Source organism: Terrapene carolina, unplaced genomic scaffold (genome assembly GCF_002925995.2).
Source record: "Terrapene carolina triunguis isolate 2854851 unplaced genomic scaffold, T_m_triunguis-2.0 Scaffold192, whole genome shotgun sequence".
Classification (NCBI taxonomy): Eukaryota; Metazoa; Chordata; order Testudines; family Emydidae; genus Terrapene; species Terrapene triunguis.
Genome location: NW_020664543.1, coordinates 13,217,853 through 13,236,525, shown reverse-complemented (window position 1 = coordinate 13,236,525; position 18,673 = coordinate 13,217,853). Strand labels below are relative to the sequence as shown.

Sequence of the window (18,673 nt, the reverse complement as noted above, 5' to 3'; positions counted from 1 at the left end):
GCCACCTCTCCGGCTTCTCTTCTCCACAGCTCCCTGATGCTCCCTGCCTCGCCCACTGAAGCCCCCCACCCATGTCTTGCTCCATCCTTCACCCCACCATGCACCTGCGTGCTAGTCAGCCTGGACCTCAGAGATGTTGTGGGGGGGCCTCCCACTTCTGAATAGAATATCTTCTCCCGTGCTGCTCTCCCCACCCTGAGTGCCCCATTGTCCCCTTGCCACAACCCTCAACCCCCTCTAGCCTCTGATGGCCAAAATCCTCCCCTTTCCATTCCTGAATGTGACCCACACACCCCCAGGAATGGGAGTGGGGTTAAAGCTCTCGAGAGCAGGGATCTAACTGGGTGTCCTGGACCAAAGTCTCCTCTTCCCCACCCCCAGCCCTCTTCGCTGAGCTGTGCAGAAGGGGGAAGGAGAGATGGATCTGAATGGTGGGTGGCCTTCAGGCTATACAGGCAGCTCTGTTCCTGAGGTCCCTGGGCCGAGTGCATTCAGAACAGTGATTATTAATAGAGCGTCTAATCGTCAAGGTACTGGACTAATAAAGTGACACCTGCAGTAGGTGAAGTCCATGGGAATGCTGCCATGGACTTCAGCAGGGGCAGGATTTTGTCCAGTTTGTCCTCAGTTTTACTTCTTTGTGGGATGCCAGCAGCTGGGAGCCTTCAGATACCCTCCAAGCCAAGGGGTTTCTCTTGGGCTTTTCTGTCCTCCTCAGTCTCTCTGTGCTTTCTCTCCCTCACTGTGCGTTGTATTCCCCCCACCCCGGGTTGTCCTCTCCCCTTGGCAGGTCAATGGGTTAGTTGCATAGTGAAGGCATTTTTCAAGGTGTCGATAAAATACCAAGTAACTGTCACATGCCTCATTGCTGGCCAGTGAGCGGGAGTTTCTGAAACTCTAGCCAGGCTGGAGAAATTCTTACGAGCCTCAAGAATGCTAATTGGCCTGGAAAGAAGAGAAACAGCTTGAACTCCAAACCACCAGGAGCAGTTTGTCCTGACTGTAAAATAACAGGAGGTTGATTTTCAGCAGTGCAGGAAAGCAGCAGTCGCCTGTGTGGAGTCTGCCAGGCTGGTTTGGTTGCTGGTTTTGAAACGGCTGCTCTGGGGCAACCTGGTTATGCCACAGCGAGGACATTGCATTGGCTATTTGGGGGATTCTTTACGCCGGCTCAGACTGGGACTGTCTTGTGACTATCTGGATGGGTGGGATCTCCAGGAATATGGCCACCTTTGGAGAATTGTCCTACAAGGCGAACTTGTTTGCTGCCTGATGTTGCGGCATAGAGATGCCAGTGTCGCTCTGGCAGCTAACGACATCACAGTGAAATGCAAGTTGGAACATACCCCAAAGTCGTTGTGGGGCAGTAAAATCGACCTGGATTTAAAATTTGGGATGGAGGGACAACTCCGCAGAGCTCGGCTATGCCCAGTGCTGAGGCCAGCAGAGCTAGGTTCCATCTCCCCAGTGAACATTTGAATGAGACAAGAAGGATGATGCGTTAAGGACCGTTTGGAGCTAGCTGCCAAGGGAGGGTCTGGAATCGACTTCAGTTGAGATCTTCAGAGCTAGACAAAACATCCGGCATTGATTTAGGATAATGAAATCCATCCTCTGGGTCAGAGGGGGCTGGACTGGCAGAGCCAGCATGAGAGCCCTCAGCACTTCCTTTGGTTTGTTATTTGACTTTCTGTTGTTTGTTACACCCTCTTTGCCGCCTGAAAATCACTACTTTTCCCAGCCAATTCTTCCCTTCTCTCTGGGGCCAAGATGGTGGTTTCTCCCTGTGTTGCTAAGGGAACTGAAACGAGCATGTCTTTGGAGTTCTGTTGGTGTCCCGATATCGTCGTGCAGCCCCAGCACTATTGTGTAACTGCTGCAGAGCCAGCAGGGGGAGCACAATGGTTTTGTCCCTCCACTTGCCCCCAACCAATAGAATAATAGGTTGCAATTACAGAGTACTGTTATCTGAGGACCCCCCTGGTGCTCTAGGGCCCTGATCTCTACTCCAGTCCTACCCCAATGGAACTCCATTTTGAGTAACACAATGATGAATCAGGCCCTGTACTTGCAACCTATCAGCATCATTTGGCAAAAGGGAGTGAGTGTTTTTATCCCCATTGTACAGATGGCCAAACCGAGGCACAAATAGGTGACTTGATGTGCCCAATGTTGCCCAGCCGGGAAAAGAACCCAGGCATCCTGACTCCCAGTTCTATGCACTGGACCACTCTGCCTCTCAAATGTTCGCTGCTGAGACTGGAGCAGGGTTTATTATTTTTTAAACAGTGTTGCCTGATCCACACTTGCCAATATTGATACAGTGTTGGCTGGAAATGATTGTAAACCCTGTTTAAAACAAAACACTGCACTAATTTTGCTAAGGAACAGTAGTTTTCATTCCCAGTTTAGGCGAAGACTCAGAATTCACAGAGAAGCTGTAATTTTAAAATGACACTTAGCATTTCTGAGCTAATCCAGGGGGTGATCAGGTTGCTGAAGGCTGATGGGTCCCGTGCAGCCCTACCAGGGTTTACGATCAGCTATATTATTGTATTCGCTATAGCTCCCTTCAAGGCAAAGGATCCTAGGGACAAGGTGACTTCTCTATCGCTTGAAGACTTTCAGTCAAGATTAGATATGCTCTAGCTCAAACTGAAGTTATGGGCTTGATGCAGACATTATTGGGTGAGGTTCTCTGGCCTGGGTTATGCAGGAGGTCAGACTAGATTATCCTAGGAGTCTCTTCTAGCATTGAAAAATCTATAAATCCCCCAGGACGTCTTCAAACCTAAATTGACATATGTCTTTTATACAAGTATCATTTCTTCCACCAATGACATGCAGCCACCTCTGGGGTGGAACACAGCAGCTGTTTGACTGCCTACAGCAACCACGCCACAACAGTTTGGGAAAGAAAGTAAAGGATATTGCAATGAACCTGCTGGCTCATTAACAGGCCCTGTGTTATTCCCTACTTGGTCTGCAGCAGAAGGCTCCATAATCCCCAGAGTACAGGCAAGGAAAGAGCTACCTGAGGTCAGAGGGGACCAAGTTCTGGGGAAGCTGGAAGCTGGGTGAGAACAGAAGCAGCAGGCCCTGAACACCAGCCTGGTAGCTGGCTGTGGGGACAAGGCCTGGCCTCAGGCAGCCGGGCAGGTGGGATGGGAAGGCTGAGAGCTGGACACGTAGCAAGCCTCTGAGTGCGACCCCCCCTTATACATTAAAAACACTTTTAAATATATTTAACAGCATTATAAATGCTGGAGGCAAAGCAGGGTTGGGGTGGAGGCTGACAGCTCACAACCCCCCATGTAATAACCTCGTGACCCCCGAGGGGTCCCGACCCCCACTTTGAGAACCCCTGGGCTAGAGCCTGGCGAGCCGAGCGCTTGGAGCGCGCATGCCTTTGAGCTCGAACACAGAGCAGGTTCCCAGACACGTAGAGGGGAATGGGGCAGCACTCCACTCCTGGCGACACCTGGCACTGGGGCCAGGTGCTCTGTTGTATCCAATTGAAATTGCAGGGAGGTTAGGGAGGCAGAAAGTAGTGTCCCAGAATTTGGCCGGGACTCTTGGACTAATACCCCAGCCCTTACCAGAGAGTGCAGTGGGGCTTTCAATAAGCGTTGAAGACCTTGGTTTTATGTCTTATTAGTAAAATGGGGTGCAGGTCCAGCCAAAGAGCTCTCGCATCTAGTGGTTGGGAGAGAAGTCCTTGTTAACCATTCAGCATTGCAGGTTTCCTCCTGGCTGTTAAACCATGGTTAGGTCTGGCAGGAAAGGGGATGTTCACAGTTGCTCCCATTGGGTTTCTGGGCTGCAGTGATACCACTTTTCAGCAGGATGGCCACTGTAATCCCCTCCATATTGCACCTAAAGAAGAGGCTTCCCCTGGAGAATCCATCCCAGATGTTACACTGACCTCTGCACACAGTGTTCAAAAACGACTAGTGGTTGGGTGCCCAACCTGAGTCACCTTAAAAATTCTTGATTTTCAGAAAGGGCTGAGCGCTTACCCTCCAAAACACAGGCCCATTTAAGGCATCTCCAGTTGGACCTCCCCAAAACAAGGCATCTCAAATTCCTTGTGCAAATGGTGGCCTGGAAGGTGAGCGAGTGCTGTGTGGAGACCCATGCAGTGCAGAAGCTACACCGTGCCCTTGGGAGGGGTGTCAACAGCGGCTATCAAACCTGGGACCGCTGGATCGAACGCCATGATCCTCCACTGCCAGGACTGGGTCTGTTCGCAAAGGCTGTAGCAGGCTTATCAATCGCTATATGTAGTCCACCCACTATTAGAGGAGCACAGCACCAAAGGAAGTCAGTAAAGCTCCAATATGGAGCTCATTGTCGCATCTCAATGCTATAATTTAAGGGGGACTCTGTAGCTGGAGACACAAGAGCCACTCACAAGATCTGAAATGCCAAATGTTATTCAAAGCTTCACAGATGTACCTTTCACAGTTTATTCCTGGTGATAGGAGCTTCTGACCTTGCAAATGTACAAACTGTTGAGATGAACAATAAAGCTGGAGTTTTCCTTGATGGAAGGAAAGGGATCAACAAGGGTGTCAGAACCCACAGCTACGTTAGCTTTCCAGGGGCCCTTGTCATAGCAAGGTGGGTCTGCCCCACTGGGATGCTTTATGTTTGCAAATGCAGCTGCACTGAGAGTTCCAGGCTGTCTCTTGATGCCTTGATTCGGGGGCCAGGGTTGCTGATGTCCATGCACAGAAGGATTGAAGTAAACCTTTGTGCTGACAGACTGAGAGTGTGGTTGTCACCAACAGGGACCTGGCCTGGGACTCTTTCAGGGCACACTCTTTCCAGGTGCCAGGGAGTGGTGTCCAAAGTGTACTATTTTGCATGGCAGATTCAAGGTGAATCCTGCACAGCGAGAGTGGATGGTCATGGGGATACAACCAGAGAGAGAAGCTTGGGGACAGGAGTCTCAGATCAGACAGGGATAGCAGGGAGCAAACAGAACAGGGCTTTGTGAGAAGTAGCAGAGGCAGGAAAGACCATGTGAGACCAGAGGGTGGGGAGGCAGCATCTGCGATCCTGCATGAAAGGCAGGTGAGTTGTGAGAGTCACTGTCATTCCAGCAGGTCTTGGGAGATAGGGAGGTTTTGAACATTGGTAGGCTTGCCATGGTGGAGCAGAAGCAGGACCATGGCGGGTGGGTCCAGTCTCATTGTTCTTTGTCCTCCTGTCTCTTGGGGGGGAGCTTTTCAGACCTGTCTTCGGTGGTAGTAATATCTGGAGCTGCCCTGACATACACCTGAAGATGGGAGCGTTCGCCTGGTGACCCATGACTTGTGAAGAACTCCTGCATCCCTGATGTCCTCCCCTGTACTGACTGCTAGTTTCCTCCACCTTCGCGGTAGAACTTGGCAGTTTCTGTTTCCCAGCAGAGTCCCTGATGCATATCCCCCCACCTTTGTGTTTGCAGGTTGCCTATGGGACCACAGAGAACAGCCCTGTCACCTTCATGGGATTCCCACAGGACAACATCTCCCAGAGAACTGAGACGGTGGGGTGCATCTTCCCCCACACAGAGGTGAACTTTATCTTCCCCACCTACCCTAGCTTTACAGTCCCCAGCAGAGCACCGCCGCTGTTGCCCTTCCTCACTCCTTGAGCTGCAGCCAGCATGGGGCTTGCACTGTGCCTGAAGAGCCTGGCTCTCTTGTGTTGCAGGCAAAGATTGAGGATCCTGAAACCGGGGAGATTGCCGCTCTGAACAGCCCCGGGGAACTCCAGATTCGAGGCTACTGCGTCATGCTGGGCTACTGGGAAGAACCCGCCAAAACCAACGAAGTGATCACTGATGACAGATGGTACAAGACTGGGTGAGTTTGGGAACTACCTAGAATCCGCTCTTTCCCCTTTTACCTCTGTTCTGGAGGGAGGGCGCAGGTATATGGCATTGGCTGGGAATGGATGTGTCCGAGTGGGAAGCAAGAACTTCTAGTAACAGGCCAGAATCAGCCCTAGTGGCAGCATGGCCAAATCCATGCTTCAGTGGAGTCGGACCAATTTACGCCTGGGCAGAATTTGGCCCATAGCATTTAGTACAAACCACTACTGGAGACAGGACCCTGCGCTAAATGGATCTTTGCACGGTCCCCATGAAATAACCAGGTGCGGATGCGGGTGGGGAACGTAGAGAAAGGGAGGGGAATGAAAGGAATTCCAGTTTAGACTGAGTTCTGATGCAGGTTCCTGGAAGTAAGAGTTATTGGGAACCCTTTGATCCCTGCATGAGAGTCTCCTCTTGGTGCATCCTCTACGAACTGGATGGGGGAAAGTCTAACCTCCTGCTGGTCAGGATTAAGAGCTGTAGGCTCTGAACGTGACAGTGGGAAGACTCCCTCTGGTCTGATTGGATGGATGAGCCATTCTCCAGCCAGCTGGGAGATCTGGACCGAGGGCTATGGAGTTGACTCGGGTGTTGTTTCAGGGACATTGCTGTCCTGGACAAGCACGGCTACTGCAAAATTGTAGGTCGTTGCAAGGACATGATTATCCGTGGAGGGGAGAACATTTACCCAGCAGAACTCGAGCAGTTTCTACACACCCACCCCAAGATTGAGGAGGTGCAGGTGAGCAGGATGGATAGGCATGGTGGGGTGGGGGTAACGGGCATGCTGCCATCCAGGACATTTGTCAGGAGCCTGTTTGCTTTCATCCAGGCTCAGCTTTTCACCTAGCTGGCGATCTCAAATACAGGGGGAGGATGACCTTGTGCTTAAAATCCAAGAGAGTAGAGCTCCTGAGTTTGGTTCCTCTCTTTGTCACATCCTCATTGGAAGCTTGGGCAAAATCCCGGCGCTCCAATTTCCTGTCTGCCAAGCAGGAGAGTAACTCTTCCTTTCCTCACATTCTAAGCTCACAGCCGTCTGGAAAGTGCTGTGAAATCCACCGAGGGAAGGCCTTACAGAAGGGCACATTATCATTAACCACAAATTATGAACCTAGAAATCAGAATGGACTCGCTTCCTGAGCTGAGGCACTGCGGGGAGGAGTTGCACGGAGGGTTCCATTGTCTAGCCAGTAAGAAGTAGAATGCAGCTCTGGCCAGCTGCTCCCAATCTGCTGGGAACATCATCCAGTTCTCGTGACAAACCACACCTGGGTGTGCTGGCTGCACGACCGGTTGTTGTTTAACCATAAATAATCCAGTTCTTTAATTACTGCTGCGTTTGCTCCAGCATCTCAGTGCAGTAACCCCAGTACGGAAGGGCTGCACTTTCCAGGGCTTTGGTCACTGCCTTGGGAGTCGGCACAATCTCTGTGTGTCTGGAATTTCAGGATGTTGGCTTGGGATGGTGAATGGTGGGAGGGGAGACAGGGAAATTGTGCAACCAAACTTGAGGGGAATCACTTAGGGGAAATCCAGCTCCTACGTGGAATGATCTGACCTTCCTAGCTCGGTACGGAGTAGGCCTGTAACCTTAGCCATGATAGGGTTTTGTTGGGGAGTGTGTACGGGGGTAGGGAGCAGAGCTAATAAGCTTTGCCCTTCTGTGACCCCTTTTATCTGAGGATCTCAAAGCACTCCAATTAATTAAGCCTCACAGCTGTCCCTCTGAGGCAGGGAACCCATTTTACACGTGGGGAAATGGAGGTACAGAGAAGGTTGCCCAAGGCCTGGGAATAGAACCCAGAAGGCCTTGCTCTGAGTCCACTTTTCTAATGACTGGAGCACAGTGCCTCAGCCAGGAAAACAAAGTGAGGGCCGAGGGTGGGGACAGAGCACTGACCCGAGGGAGGGATAAGGAGCATCCATTAGGGAAGGGAAGGGACCAGATGACTCTTGGGAGAAGAGCACTTTCTAGAACTGATGTGTTCCTCCCTCCCTCCAAACCAGGTGATTGGCGTGAAGGACCCGCGAATGGGAGAAGAGATCTGTGCCTGCATCAGAGTGAAGGCCGGGCAGGAATGCACGGCGGAGGAAATTAAAGCCTTCTGCAAAGGGAAGGTAGGATCTCCCCATCCATTCCCAGGCCGTGCCCACGTTTGCTTTGCTTTTCTCAGTAACTCCGCATATTAAGGGCCTGATCCCCAGTTGGTGTAAATCGCCTCAGTTCCATGGAAGTCAGTGAAGTCCTCTACACCCGCTGGGGATCGGGCCTGAAACCGGTCCCACGTATTCCTGACATGAGCAGTGCCTGCCATAACGCTGCCCTTTGTAACCAGGGGTGATAGACGATGCCCTGTCTGCTGTTACTTTCAGGTTGTAGCTGTTGGCTCTCTCTTTTCAGATCTCTCACTTCAAGATCCCTCGGTACATAGTGTTCATGAAGAAATATCCACTCACCGTCTCAGGGAAGGTAAGGGACAGCCCATGGACCAGGGTGCTGGGGCGCTGGGGACTAGCTTCCCCTGGCTGTCTCTCCTCTGACTCTCTCTCCTCCATGCTCCAACTCCAGATTCAGAAATACAAGTTGAGAGAGCAGATGGAGAAGCAACTTCTGTTCTGAACACAAAGGTGGAGGATCGAAGAGAAGCACGAATGGATCCACCTCGGCCAGTCTGGTGTCTCTCCATCCACACCAAGCCAAGAACAGCAGCTGGGAGCTGGTTCCCTGCCCCCACCACCCCGTTATACGGCTGGCTACCTGAAGTCAGCCTGGTGATGCTGTCAATTAAAACAAAGAAAACCCTTCTTTTTCCAACTGAGAGCTTTTCATAAAGAATCAGAACAGTGGGGGGAGGAAGGATGGAGGGTAGACCAAAGGAGGGGGCATCCAGACGACTAGGTTCTACTCCTGACTGCCACTCCTTTGATATGGCGTCTGCAGGACTCTCTAATCTGTGTATGTCTCATGATGAGACTTCCCTACCTTCCAGGGGGCTGCAAAGTGCTTTGAGATCCTGTGGTGGGCGGGGCTAGAGAAATACAAATGATTCATGTTTAAATATTTAAAAGGTTCTGCCCCATAAGGGCCTGAGGCTGTTGTAGGCCACCTATGCTTCAATTCCCTGGCAAAGAAAACCCCAGCGTAGCTGCGTCACTCGGAAGGAAGGTGGGACTAGATTTCCTGGGTGATATGATGCTGCCCTGGACCTGCTGCTGTCCAAAGAGTGAGGATCTGAATCAGGAGAAAGGGCTTTAGGAAGAGCCAGCCAAGTTCTGCCTCCATCTGCCCTTCCTCGGCGCTCCGAGGATGTCCTCGTGAACAGCAAACGGGGGCCGAGCCTCCCAGGTATTTAGACTCCTAACCTCCATTGAACTCAGTGGGGGTTCTGAGCTGAGCTACGTGTGAGGATTAGGGCCCCGTTCCCTGCAGCTGAATGGAAGGGATGGAGTCAGAGGACTGTTTCTGTTCCCAGCCCTCCCTTGGGTGTTTTGAAGTGACATGAAACTCTCTTCGATCTCACAACCGTTTATTTCTGCCTGGAAAGGAAGCTCATTAGATACGGTACAGAAATGCCAAAAGATCCATCCCGTCGGAAGCACGAGACAGAGCGTGCCCGGGACGGTGGTTTTACGGGAGTTATTTGGCGCCTCCCAACCATGAAACACTGAGCAGAGGGGCAGCGGGCCGAAGCTCCTCTTCCGCTCCGTGCACAATGTCCCACTCCAGCTGGAGATCAGATAGACGGCCGATGACGATGATCCTGCACCACTGACCTTCCCTTCTCCCTGCTGCTTGCCGGGCGTGTGCTATGGCAGAGCTGTATGCATTCATAACACTTTCTAAAGAGCCCTGCTAGGGCCATCCTTGAACTCCTCCCAGGATCTGGAGCACACTGAAACGTAGAATGGAGAAAACCATGCTCCAGAAAGGACCCCCCCCCCCCCGAGTTCTCTTTGCTGTTAAAGTTGAGGCATTTCTGCAGTGGAAGAGCGAGCGGAACTGCTGGATTTGGTCACAGGAGGGAGCCTCTGAGCGAGCCCCTCGCAGTTCCCGTTTCTTACAGAATGTGTAGAAGTCTGGAGTCGCTGCTGGTTGTAAGGTGCAGTCTCTTGCTCTGACTGCAGGGATTGATGGGGCAAAGCTAATGCCTCTTGGAACTGGCCTACCCACTGCCCAAGCACTCTGCTAGGGGCAAGGATAGTCTAACCTCTTCTTTCTCCCCAGTCCAATGTCAGAAACACATACACAGGGAGGAGCAGCGAGAGCAGGAGAAGGGAGATGGGTCAGTGGATCCTTTGTTTGTTTCCCAGGGGTCTTAAGTCTCACAGCTGTAAGGTGGGCTCTACCCATGGAAGCAGATCCCCAGAATGAAATATCCGAGGTTCATGCTTTTCATCTGAAAGAAAACAAATATGACACTTTGTTTCAAACCCAGAAGCTTTGGACTGGCAGTGCTCTGGGTCTAGCGGTGCGTGTGAGTGTGTGATATGTATATGGGTGGAGACATCCACCAATAAATAAACACTATTTATTGGTGGGTGTTTCCACCCATTTAACTGGAGGTGGAACATGTGCCATTTCCAGCCTGCTCTTGTTGCTGCATTTCTTGGCCAGCAGGGAGCGCTGACGTGCAGCATGCACTCCCTTCACCTGTGGGGCAAGGAGACTTGAATAGTCTCCCCCACTGAACCTGTGACAGTGGTGTTGGATGCGGAGATGCACTTCTGCTTTATCCCTAGTTCCTAAGTCAGACCGTTCCCGTGGTAGGCGCACAGAACTCATTGCCCTGGGTGTGTGTTACACAGAGGGGACTGAGTATAACCCAGGATGGTAATGACTCAGAATCAATAACATCCTAGCAAAGATAGGGCAGATCTACAGTCCTGCCATCAAAGGAAACAGAGAGAAGGGAGGTGAGCTAATTTAATCTTTCACTGGACCAATTTCTGTTGGTGAAAGAGACAAACTGTTGAGAAGTTGGTCCAGTAAAAGATATTCCCTCACCCACCTTGTCTCTTGAATATCCTGGGCCCAACACGATGACACTAACAGTGCAAACAATCAAAGGAAATCACACTTCTCACAGTGTGAACACGGTGGTGGGGAAGGAGGTAGCTCATGAGAGGAGTGCTCCCCAGCGCCCCTTTCATCGCAGTGCATTTGGCACAGTTCTCGTGTTTGATGGAAGCGTGCTGTATACTTACTAGGATAGTGCACCCCCTAGTGATTGGTGGAACAGAACGGTAGAAAAGATCGTCAAGGCATTGATAAGAAGGAAAACGAGGAACCATTGTGTTACCCTGCAATAAATACATCAATAATTGATTACAATTGGCAAACCAGCAACCTGTAAAACCTGCTACCCACCCCACACACACTTCTCTCCCCGTAGCCTGGGACATCTCAAACAGGCCTTCATATCTATGCAGCAGAGCGGCATTGCCAGGAGCCTCATTAACATGGTGCCAGTTTGCGTGAGTTATATCTGAAGCCAACATCTAGCAACCCCCCCTCACTGGCACACTGTTCTTCTCCCACGCGATGGTGCCATGTGATCTGTGCTCAGGTATTCCAGCAAGGGGACCTCAGGGTTTATGTGGCTGTAGTGCCAGCCTGGTAGACCTAGACATGGAAGTTCTCTTTACCTACAGACCAGCTACAGAGTGGGCAGCAGCAATGCCTGCCCTCCCATAGCATCTTCCCAATGGGCCGCTCTCTGCCCACGTCTAGGTCCAAGTCCCTGGCCCTTGACCACGACTGGGGCAGTCAGAGCAGGAGCCAGAGGCGGGAGGCAAGGCAAAGGTCAGAGGTGGGCTCGGCTATTCAGAGTCCAGGGACAGGGAAGGCAAGAACCAGGAGGGTGGCAGAGAACCAGGGACAAGTTGGGAAGGCAGAGCTCAGGAGTCAGGCACTGTAGGCAGGGTCCGATGGAGCAGCCAGCTAGGAATTCTCCCAGCTGCAGCCATCTTGCTCTGTCTCTTTCTGGCTTAACTAGCGCACCCGACCCAATCCTTCACTCAGCTTCTGGGGACGGGGGGGATCGTTAGCGGAGCATAAGGCCTTAGGGCTCCCAGTTCTCCAGTCACTAGCAGAGCTATTGAGCAGTGGGGCGGATGCAGCAGCCGCCCGGGTTCGGGACCCAGATGCTCACGCCATCAGGGACTCAACAGCAGCCGTCATTGCCAGTTGTGAAGCTGTTTCCTTTGAAGTGGACACCGGACAGAGCCCACTCGCTCCTTCCACATAGGCTTCCCGCCAGCCACCATACGGGAGTAGCGTTTGGTCACTAATCCTCTGAGCTGGATCTGAACCCAGGGCCTAAAGCGGAAGGCTGTGTGTGCCGTTACCCATCTCCAGATCCCCTCCCCATCCAGCAGCTTCCCCGCTGTGTGAGCACACCGAGACTACCCTACCAAACGCCAGGAGAGTGCACTGGTTCCTGTCCTCCCTGCACCATCTCCCTCTCCCGCCGGGGGTCAGAGCCCAGTTCTCAGCATACACTCACCTGGCGGGAAGCAACAAAGCTCTCAGGCTGAAGCGCTGCTGTCTCCTCTCTCTCGCCCTCTCCAGCTGTTTGGTGCAACTTTTCTTTTTATAGAGCTAACCCCGCAGGAGGAAATTCCAAGCTGGCCTCAGCAGTTTCAGGCTGAGTCAAAGAGGGACGTGTCACATCACAGAGAGGCTGGAAGGCATCCGGAGCTGATCCTGCTGCAACTTCTCTTTTTCAAGTGTTTTTTCCCCTCTTCCGCAGCAATAATTAATTTCTCCAGAGCTATGAAGAGAACAAGCCCTAAAACCAACCACACAACTCCTCAAGCTGGTGCTGAGGAAAGGATATGACACAACTGCCTTGGGGGCTGGGAAACTTCCTCATGCCAGGCTGCCTTGAGTCAGGGTGAAATGTCCTGGGTGCAACTGAGGGCAGAAGCAGAGATACTCAGTGACTAGGGGAGCAGGGGTCAGGGGCTGGGGCTACCTGGGGTCACCAGATAGCAAGTGTGAAAATTCTGGACCCTTTTTTTCATGGGAGGGGGTATAGTTGCGTCTGTAACACAAAGCCCCCAATATCGGATTTGGGACGTCTGGTCACGCTAGGGCTACCCCGGTGGCTGGTGAGGGGTGGGAGGTGAGCTAACGGGATTAGCAGCACCCCATGGATGGGCACCAGTGGGATACTCCACTGCCTGATGGAGGCGTTATCAGTGGGTGATGGTGGAAATGGGGGCGAGGGAAAGGAGACAGAGGAAGAGGTGATGCCCTGTTAACTGACCGTAGGGAGGCCGGCCCTGGCCAAAAGAAGGGCTGGGGTAGGCATGGCACAACAGGAGCTGAGGCAGGGGTTCTCACAACACATTTTTTGGTGGCCTCTCAGTGTGGCTAACAACTCTTGCTGGCGGCTGCTCTGACAAACCTGTCTCTCTGTCCCTACCTGCCATGGGCCTTCAACCAGAGCCCGCCCCGGGGAAGGTGGGTCAGGAACTCATCGCTCACCTGCAAAGTCCAGGCTCCCTGTGCCCCGGCCAGCTGCCCAAGGGAGTGCCTCAGCGAACGAAAGCCGCAGCTGCCTCCACTGCCAAGAGCCACCTCCGGTGCCGCACACACCAGCCCTATGTGTCTCCAGAGATGCTGCCCGGAGCCCCCGAGGAGGCTGGGCAGTGCAGGGCACCGATCCTGCTGGTGGTGGGAGCACAAACCCCAAGTGCTAGGCAGTGCTTAAGAATGCACATGTGCCCGAGATGGCACGGCCTGAATTCATGTCTCTTAACCCCTGCCCCAGCTCTGCCATTGGAGCTGAAGGCACACACGAGCTGAGGGTGTGCGGAGGGCAGGAGGCTCCTGTGCGTGACTCCTTTAGAGACAGAGTGTGAGGGGTGGGGTGTTGTGTGGGTCTGCCCAGGGCTGGCTCCAGCTTTTTTGCTGCCCCAAGCGGTGAAGGAAAAGAAAAAAAAAAACGCGATTGAGGTGCCGCCGAAGAGGAAGAGAGGGAGTGAAGGACCCACCGCCGAATTGCCGCCGCAGACCCGGACGTGCCGCCCCAATAACGGACGGCGTGCCGCCCCTTTCTACTGGCCGCCCCAGGCACCTGCTTTCTTCGCTGGTGCCTGGAGCCGGCCCTGTGTCTGCCCATCCTACTCCCTTCTCCTCCAGCAAACAGGATCTGCTCTTGCCGCTTCGGCCCACATGCTTAGCCCGTATCCAAGCCTTGCCGGCTGGTTTCCATCAGGAGACATGGATTATACTAATACAAAGCCAGTATTTCTCTGATGCAATCTTGGTCATGTCCCAAGAAGGTGCCCAGAGCCCTGTTTGCCTGAGCACAGTGGGAACAAACAGCAGCAGGCAGTTTTCTTGCTCTCAGTTTCTAAGTCCGCCCCTCCCGCCAGCCAGTCCTGTGCCCAAGGAGCTCTGTCCCTTGGGGCTCTCTCATGCCTTCCGCTCTCCCTTTCTGCTGGGTTTCTCCTTTAACATGCGTGCATCTTGGCTCCTGCCTTGGAACCCAGTCCCAGGGAAATCTCTCAGGACACGCTTAGCCCCACTCAAGCTTCATGGTGCAGACAGTTGTCTGGCAGTAGCTTCAAGTGTCTCCCACTCTCTCACCCCAGCCAGGACTTAATTGCTCATTCCATTGAGCCTGAGCTAGCTGGTTGATGCCCCCATTGGCTTTAACCATGTCTGTGATGTTTATAAATCAAAGACTAGCTTGATGGCTGCCATTAACACCTTCCAGCATCACACTCCTCTTGACTGAGACACATTCCTCCTAATCGTGTGACCCTCAGGCACTGGGCAGGACACAGCACAGAATCCCATCTACCGAAAGACTGTGTGTCTCTAGAAACCAGGACCGGAAAAGGCCTCTGCTGGGGCGGAGGTGGGGAAAGCCCTGCCTTCCGGCCCTGGCCCAGCAGCGTCGGTGTTGCACAAGAGCCTGATCGGTCTTGAGGCATAGATGAGCACACAGCCGCTCTCTGGGGCTGGCTCAGCGATGTGATCATGCACAGCCTGGGGCTGTAGCCGTTAGAAGTGGGAGGATAGGGTGGACAGAAGGCAGTGGCACTGGTGGACTCTCAGCCATAGCAAAGCAGCGTTCCACCTACTATTCCAACACACAGGGCTTTTCTGTATGATTGCACTAGCTAGATGACTTGCTGTCACTCCTGGGCGTGCAACCAAGATCAGCCATGACCAAAATTCATTACTAGACGACATCTGTCTGTTGTCCTACAACGTGACCAGGTGGGCCCAGGTGAGATCCAATGGGAGAAGTGGCCACGTCACTAAAATCGCTAGTACGTTTGCTACCTTTGTTGGCTGCGCTAGCAAAGAGGGCTAGGACTGAATGGGCATTGAGTGACTTATCTTCTCCCACAAGAAGGGTGTGGACCTTGGCAGAGTAACTAGGGGAAGCCTTCACTGCTATTGCCTGTGCTATGTGCATGAATTCAGGGGAGAGAGGGCCGCAGCCTTGCTTTCATCAACTTGCATCAGCAAAGTGTGTTTGGTTCTGGTCAGCTCTGGGATGAGAGGGATGGTAGGAGCCAGAACCAGCCAGAGTAGGGACCTGCTGCACTGGGAACAGGGCATCAAATAGGGCCCAGATGGGGCCACTCTTCACCCCAGCATCCCTGGGACTCTGCAGGGGAGACTCACCCATGTTCTCTGGGGGCATTAGGACCCATGTGATACCTCCCTCCCCACTTGGCCTTGGAAAAATTGCAGAAAGGAGCCATCCAGGTCCCAGCCCCACTATGAGCAGCTGCAGAACCAACCAGAGGAGGGAGGGACCTTCCGACATCCAGAGACCTTTCGACTGGACTTTCTCTGCCGATTGCTCCAACCGTTACCCACCCCCCAATCTCTTCCCCTCTGCTTCATTCCACCGCTACCCCTCGACCCTTCTCCACCCCTGCCCTCGCTCCCCTCACCCTTCCCTTTTCTTTCCATGTAGCTCGTTCCCTCCCAACTAACCCCACCAAAAACAAACAAACAAAAACCACGTTTGCTGCCATCCCATTGGTCACTCCGCTTGGATGCGATACCTCTCCCTCCGTGTCTGTCTGGTCTCTTTGATTGCGAGCTCATTGGGGCAGGGACTGGCTAGTACCCTGTAGAGTGCCTAGCACGATAGCTTAGCCGGCCCGTAGGCACTAGCGCAATAAACACGATTAGTAAGACCAGGCTGCTGCAGGAACTGGCGTTGGCAACTTGGCTGGTGGCGCTAGTCTCTCTCAGACAACACTAAACCGGATTCCCAGCATGGGCTGCGGCAGTGGTATGCTGCAGCTGGTGCCATCTTTCAAATGAGATGTAAAAAGGAGCTACTAGTAGCTGTAGTCATAGAGACGGTGGGCATTAAAGATCACATGGCACTTTAAGTAAGAGAGAGGGAATTAGCTCCAGTGTCCAGGTTTGGGGTCTTTCCTTCTGCCCGAGCCAACTCCCTCTGCTATTTTAGCTGGCTACCCTATTCTTCATTTCCTGCCCAAGATGGCTGTATGAGGCTGAAGTGCTCTGTTAATGCAGCTGCCCGGGGAGAGCAGCTTTTCAATGGTGGGTGGAGTGGTTCAGACGCTTGCAAAGCACTTTGGAATCCACCGAGCTGAAAGACCCGGTATAAATGTACCTTGTTCTTACTGCTGACAAGCTGGAGCTGGGATCCACCGAGCTGAAAGACCCGGTATAAATGTACCTTCATGAGACAGCTCATGATGTCCGACACCATCAGGTGGTCCAGAGACATCTACATGGAACACATCACGGGACACCGCCAGTACCACCTCGAGTAACCGAGACCACTGACCAGGGAAATAACCCACTTCCTTCCCTGACGCACCCCACCCATGGACTTATTTGCTACACCGATACTGACTTGGATTCTTGATACATTCCATGGGTGGCGTACCCGAGCCCACTTATCCACTGACGCTTTAAAAACTCCCTCACCCCAATCTCGGTCTGTGCTGGTTATGTGATATGTATGTATCTCGTGAACCTTGTAACCAATACCCGTAACCCCTCATAACTTGAGCCTGACCCTAGATGTACAGGACCTTCCCTCTTAACTTGTGTGTATTTAATTTTAAACAACTTTAATAAAACTTTTAAATCTGTTCTTACTGCTGACAAGCTGGAACTGGGATCCACTGAGCTTGAAAGATCTGGTATAAATGTACCTTGTTCTTACTGCTGACAAGCTGGATCTGGGCTCCACCGAGCTGAAAGACCCGGTATAAATGTACCTTGTTCTTACTGCTGACAAGCTGGAGCGGCTCCAGTGCTAAATTCACTTGAAAGCAGAAGAGACTTCACTGGCAAATGAAACCCAGGACAACGCAGCAGGTGCTGCCTCCCCGCAGCTCCTCGCAAAGGACGCTCCAGCTCCTTGTTCTTCCGGGCACCAAAAGAAGCAACTGCTGCCTTCCCTTTGCCGTGCACACCTGGCAGATATTAATGCACGTTCCTGGCAGGTGAGACTTTCCAACTTCACCTTTGGCCCAAGGCCAAGCAGGAGACGTGTGAGCCCAAAAGAGCGCTGAGAAAACCCCCTAGAGGTGGGAATTAAGAGTTCAGCAAGGCAGGCGCATCTCTCTCTCTTCACTAGTGCATAATTACATGTCATTAGTTTAGCCGGTTGCTACAAATGTGCCACCTGCTGTTTGGCTGGGGGAATTACTGGCGGGCCTGGTAGGATTGGCCTTTTAACGTTATTTATAGATTTATCAAAGTGCGCCCATGATGAAAAGCTCGGTACACTGTCTACACAAACACCGGTCCCCAAAGCACTGCCTTAGTTCTCCTAGGCAGTCCCCCGCAACAGGCAACATTCTGAGTAAACAGCTGAGCTTTGCCCTGAAGGTCAAGAAAATCAGGCTCTGTCACTCCCGGTGCTGTTGGCAAAAGCAGCCCAGCAGATCCCAGCCATGGCAGAGTCTGTGAGGAACCAGACAGGCCCCAAACCATGGTGAGCTATATGGAGCTCAACGTCCCCTCCTCGAACCGCAGCTGGAAGCTATAACACGCTCCATGGGCTTAGCAGGGCTATGTGGGGAGGCAGTGTGGCCTAATGCATAGCAACTGACTGGGACGTACGAGACCCAGATTCTGTTCCTGGCTCTGCCACTGGTCCACTGGGGTAACCTTGGGCAAGTCACATCACCTGCCTGTGCCTCAGTTTTCCCATATGGACAATGGTACTGACCTCCTTTGTAACGTGCTTTGAGATCTACCAATGAAAAGCACTGTATAAAAGCTATACAGTGGTGTTGTAGCCATGTTGGTCCCAGGATAGTAGCGAGACAAGGTGGGTGAGGCAATATCTTTTATTGGACCAGCTTCTGTGGGTGAGGGAGACAAGCTTTGACCTCAGCCAAGTCATTTCCCCCACTCTGTGCCTCAGTTTCCCCATCTGTAAATTGGGGAAATACTTTGAAATCTGTGGTTGAAAGGCACGGACTAAGAGGTACATATTACTAATTAAACACACTGTGCATACCAGAGGAATACCACCTAAGGAGTTAATAAAAAGGACGTGACCAGCCAGGCCTCCCAACAGAGCTTGAAAAATGCACTCACTGACTCGCTGCTGCCAAGAGGGAAAGTTGCCCTGGTAATTAAGCTACTCACAGGCGTGTTTGCAGGATAAGGGCCTGCGTACATACTTTATAAGTACCATATTCTTTGATGGTTTCCTGACTAGAAAGTCCAGGCCTAGAGGGTATAAATTAATGAGACACAATATCCTCTTGGGAATGTTCCAGTCATTTAATTATACCTGGAAACACTTATTGTTAAGGAAACGGCTT

At 52.3% G+C, this 18,673-nt stretch overlaps 1 protein-coding gene and 1 long non-coding RNA gene across 3 annotated transcripts in view; one reads left to right on the top strand and one right to left on the bottom strand.

The window, feature by feature from the left end:
- Positions 1 to 8,671, top strand: part of ACSF2 (acyl-CoA synthetase family member 2) — a 52,120-nt gene extending 43,449 nt beyond the window's left edge. For both annotated transcript variants that reach the window (XM_026654611.2, XM_026654612.2), the window contains exons 11-16: positions 5,456 to 5,563; positions 5,704 to 5,855; positions 6,467 to 6,608; positions 7,877 to 7,987; positions 8,271 to 8,339; positions 8,439 to 8,671. In XM_026654611.2, coding sequence (XP_026510396.1) covers positions 5,456 to 5,563; positions 5,704 to 5,855; positions 6,467 to 6,608; positions 7,877 to 7,987; positions 8,271 to 8,339; positions 8,439 to 8,489 — 633 coding nt within the window. In that variant the 3' untranslated portion in view covers positions 8,490 to 8,671. The remainder of the gene's footprint in view (positions 1 to 5,455; positions 5,564 to 5,703; positions 5,856 to 6,466; positions 6,609 to 7,876; positions 7,988 to 8,270; positions 8,340 to 8,438) is intronic.
- A 35-nt stretch (positions 8,672 to 8,706) lies between these two features.
- On the bottom strand, positions 8,707 to 12,573 carry LOC113407068. The gene is made up of 3 exons (XR_003369934.1): positions 12,376 to 12,573; positions 11,075 to 11,170; positions 8,707 to 10,266 (listed from the first exon to the last, which is right to left on the bottom strand). It is a non-coding gene; the product is annotated as an uncharacterized LOC113407068 (long non-coding RNA).
- Between the last annotated feature and the right edge of the window lie 6,100 nt (positions 12,574 to 18,673).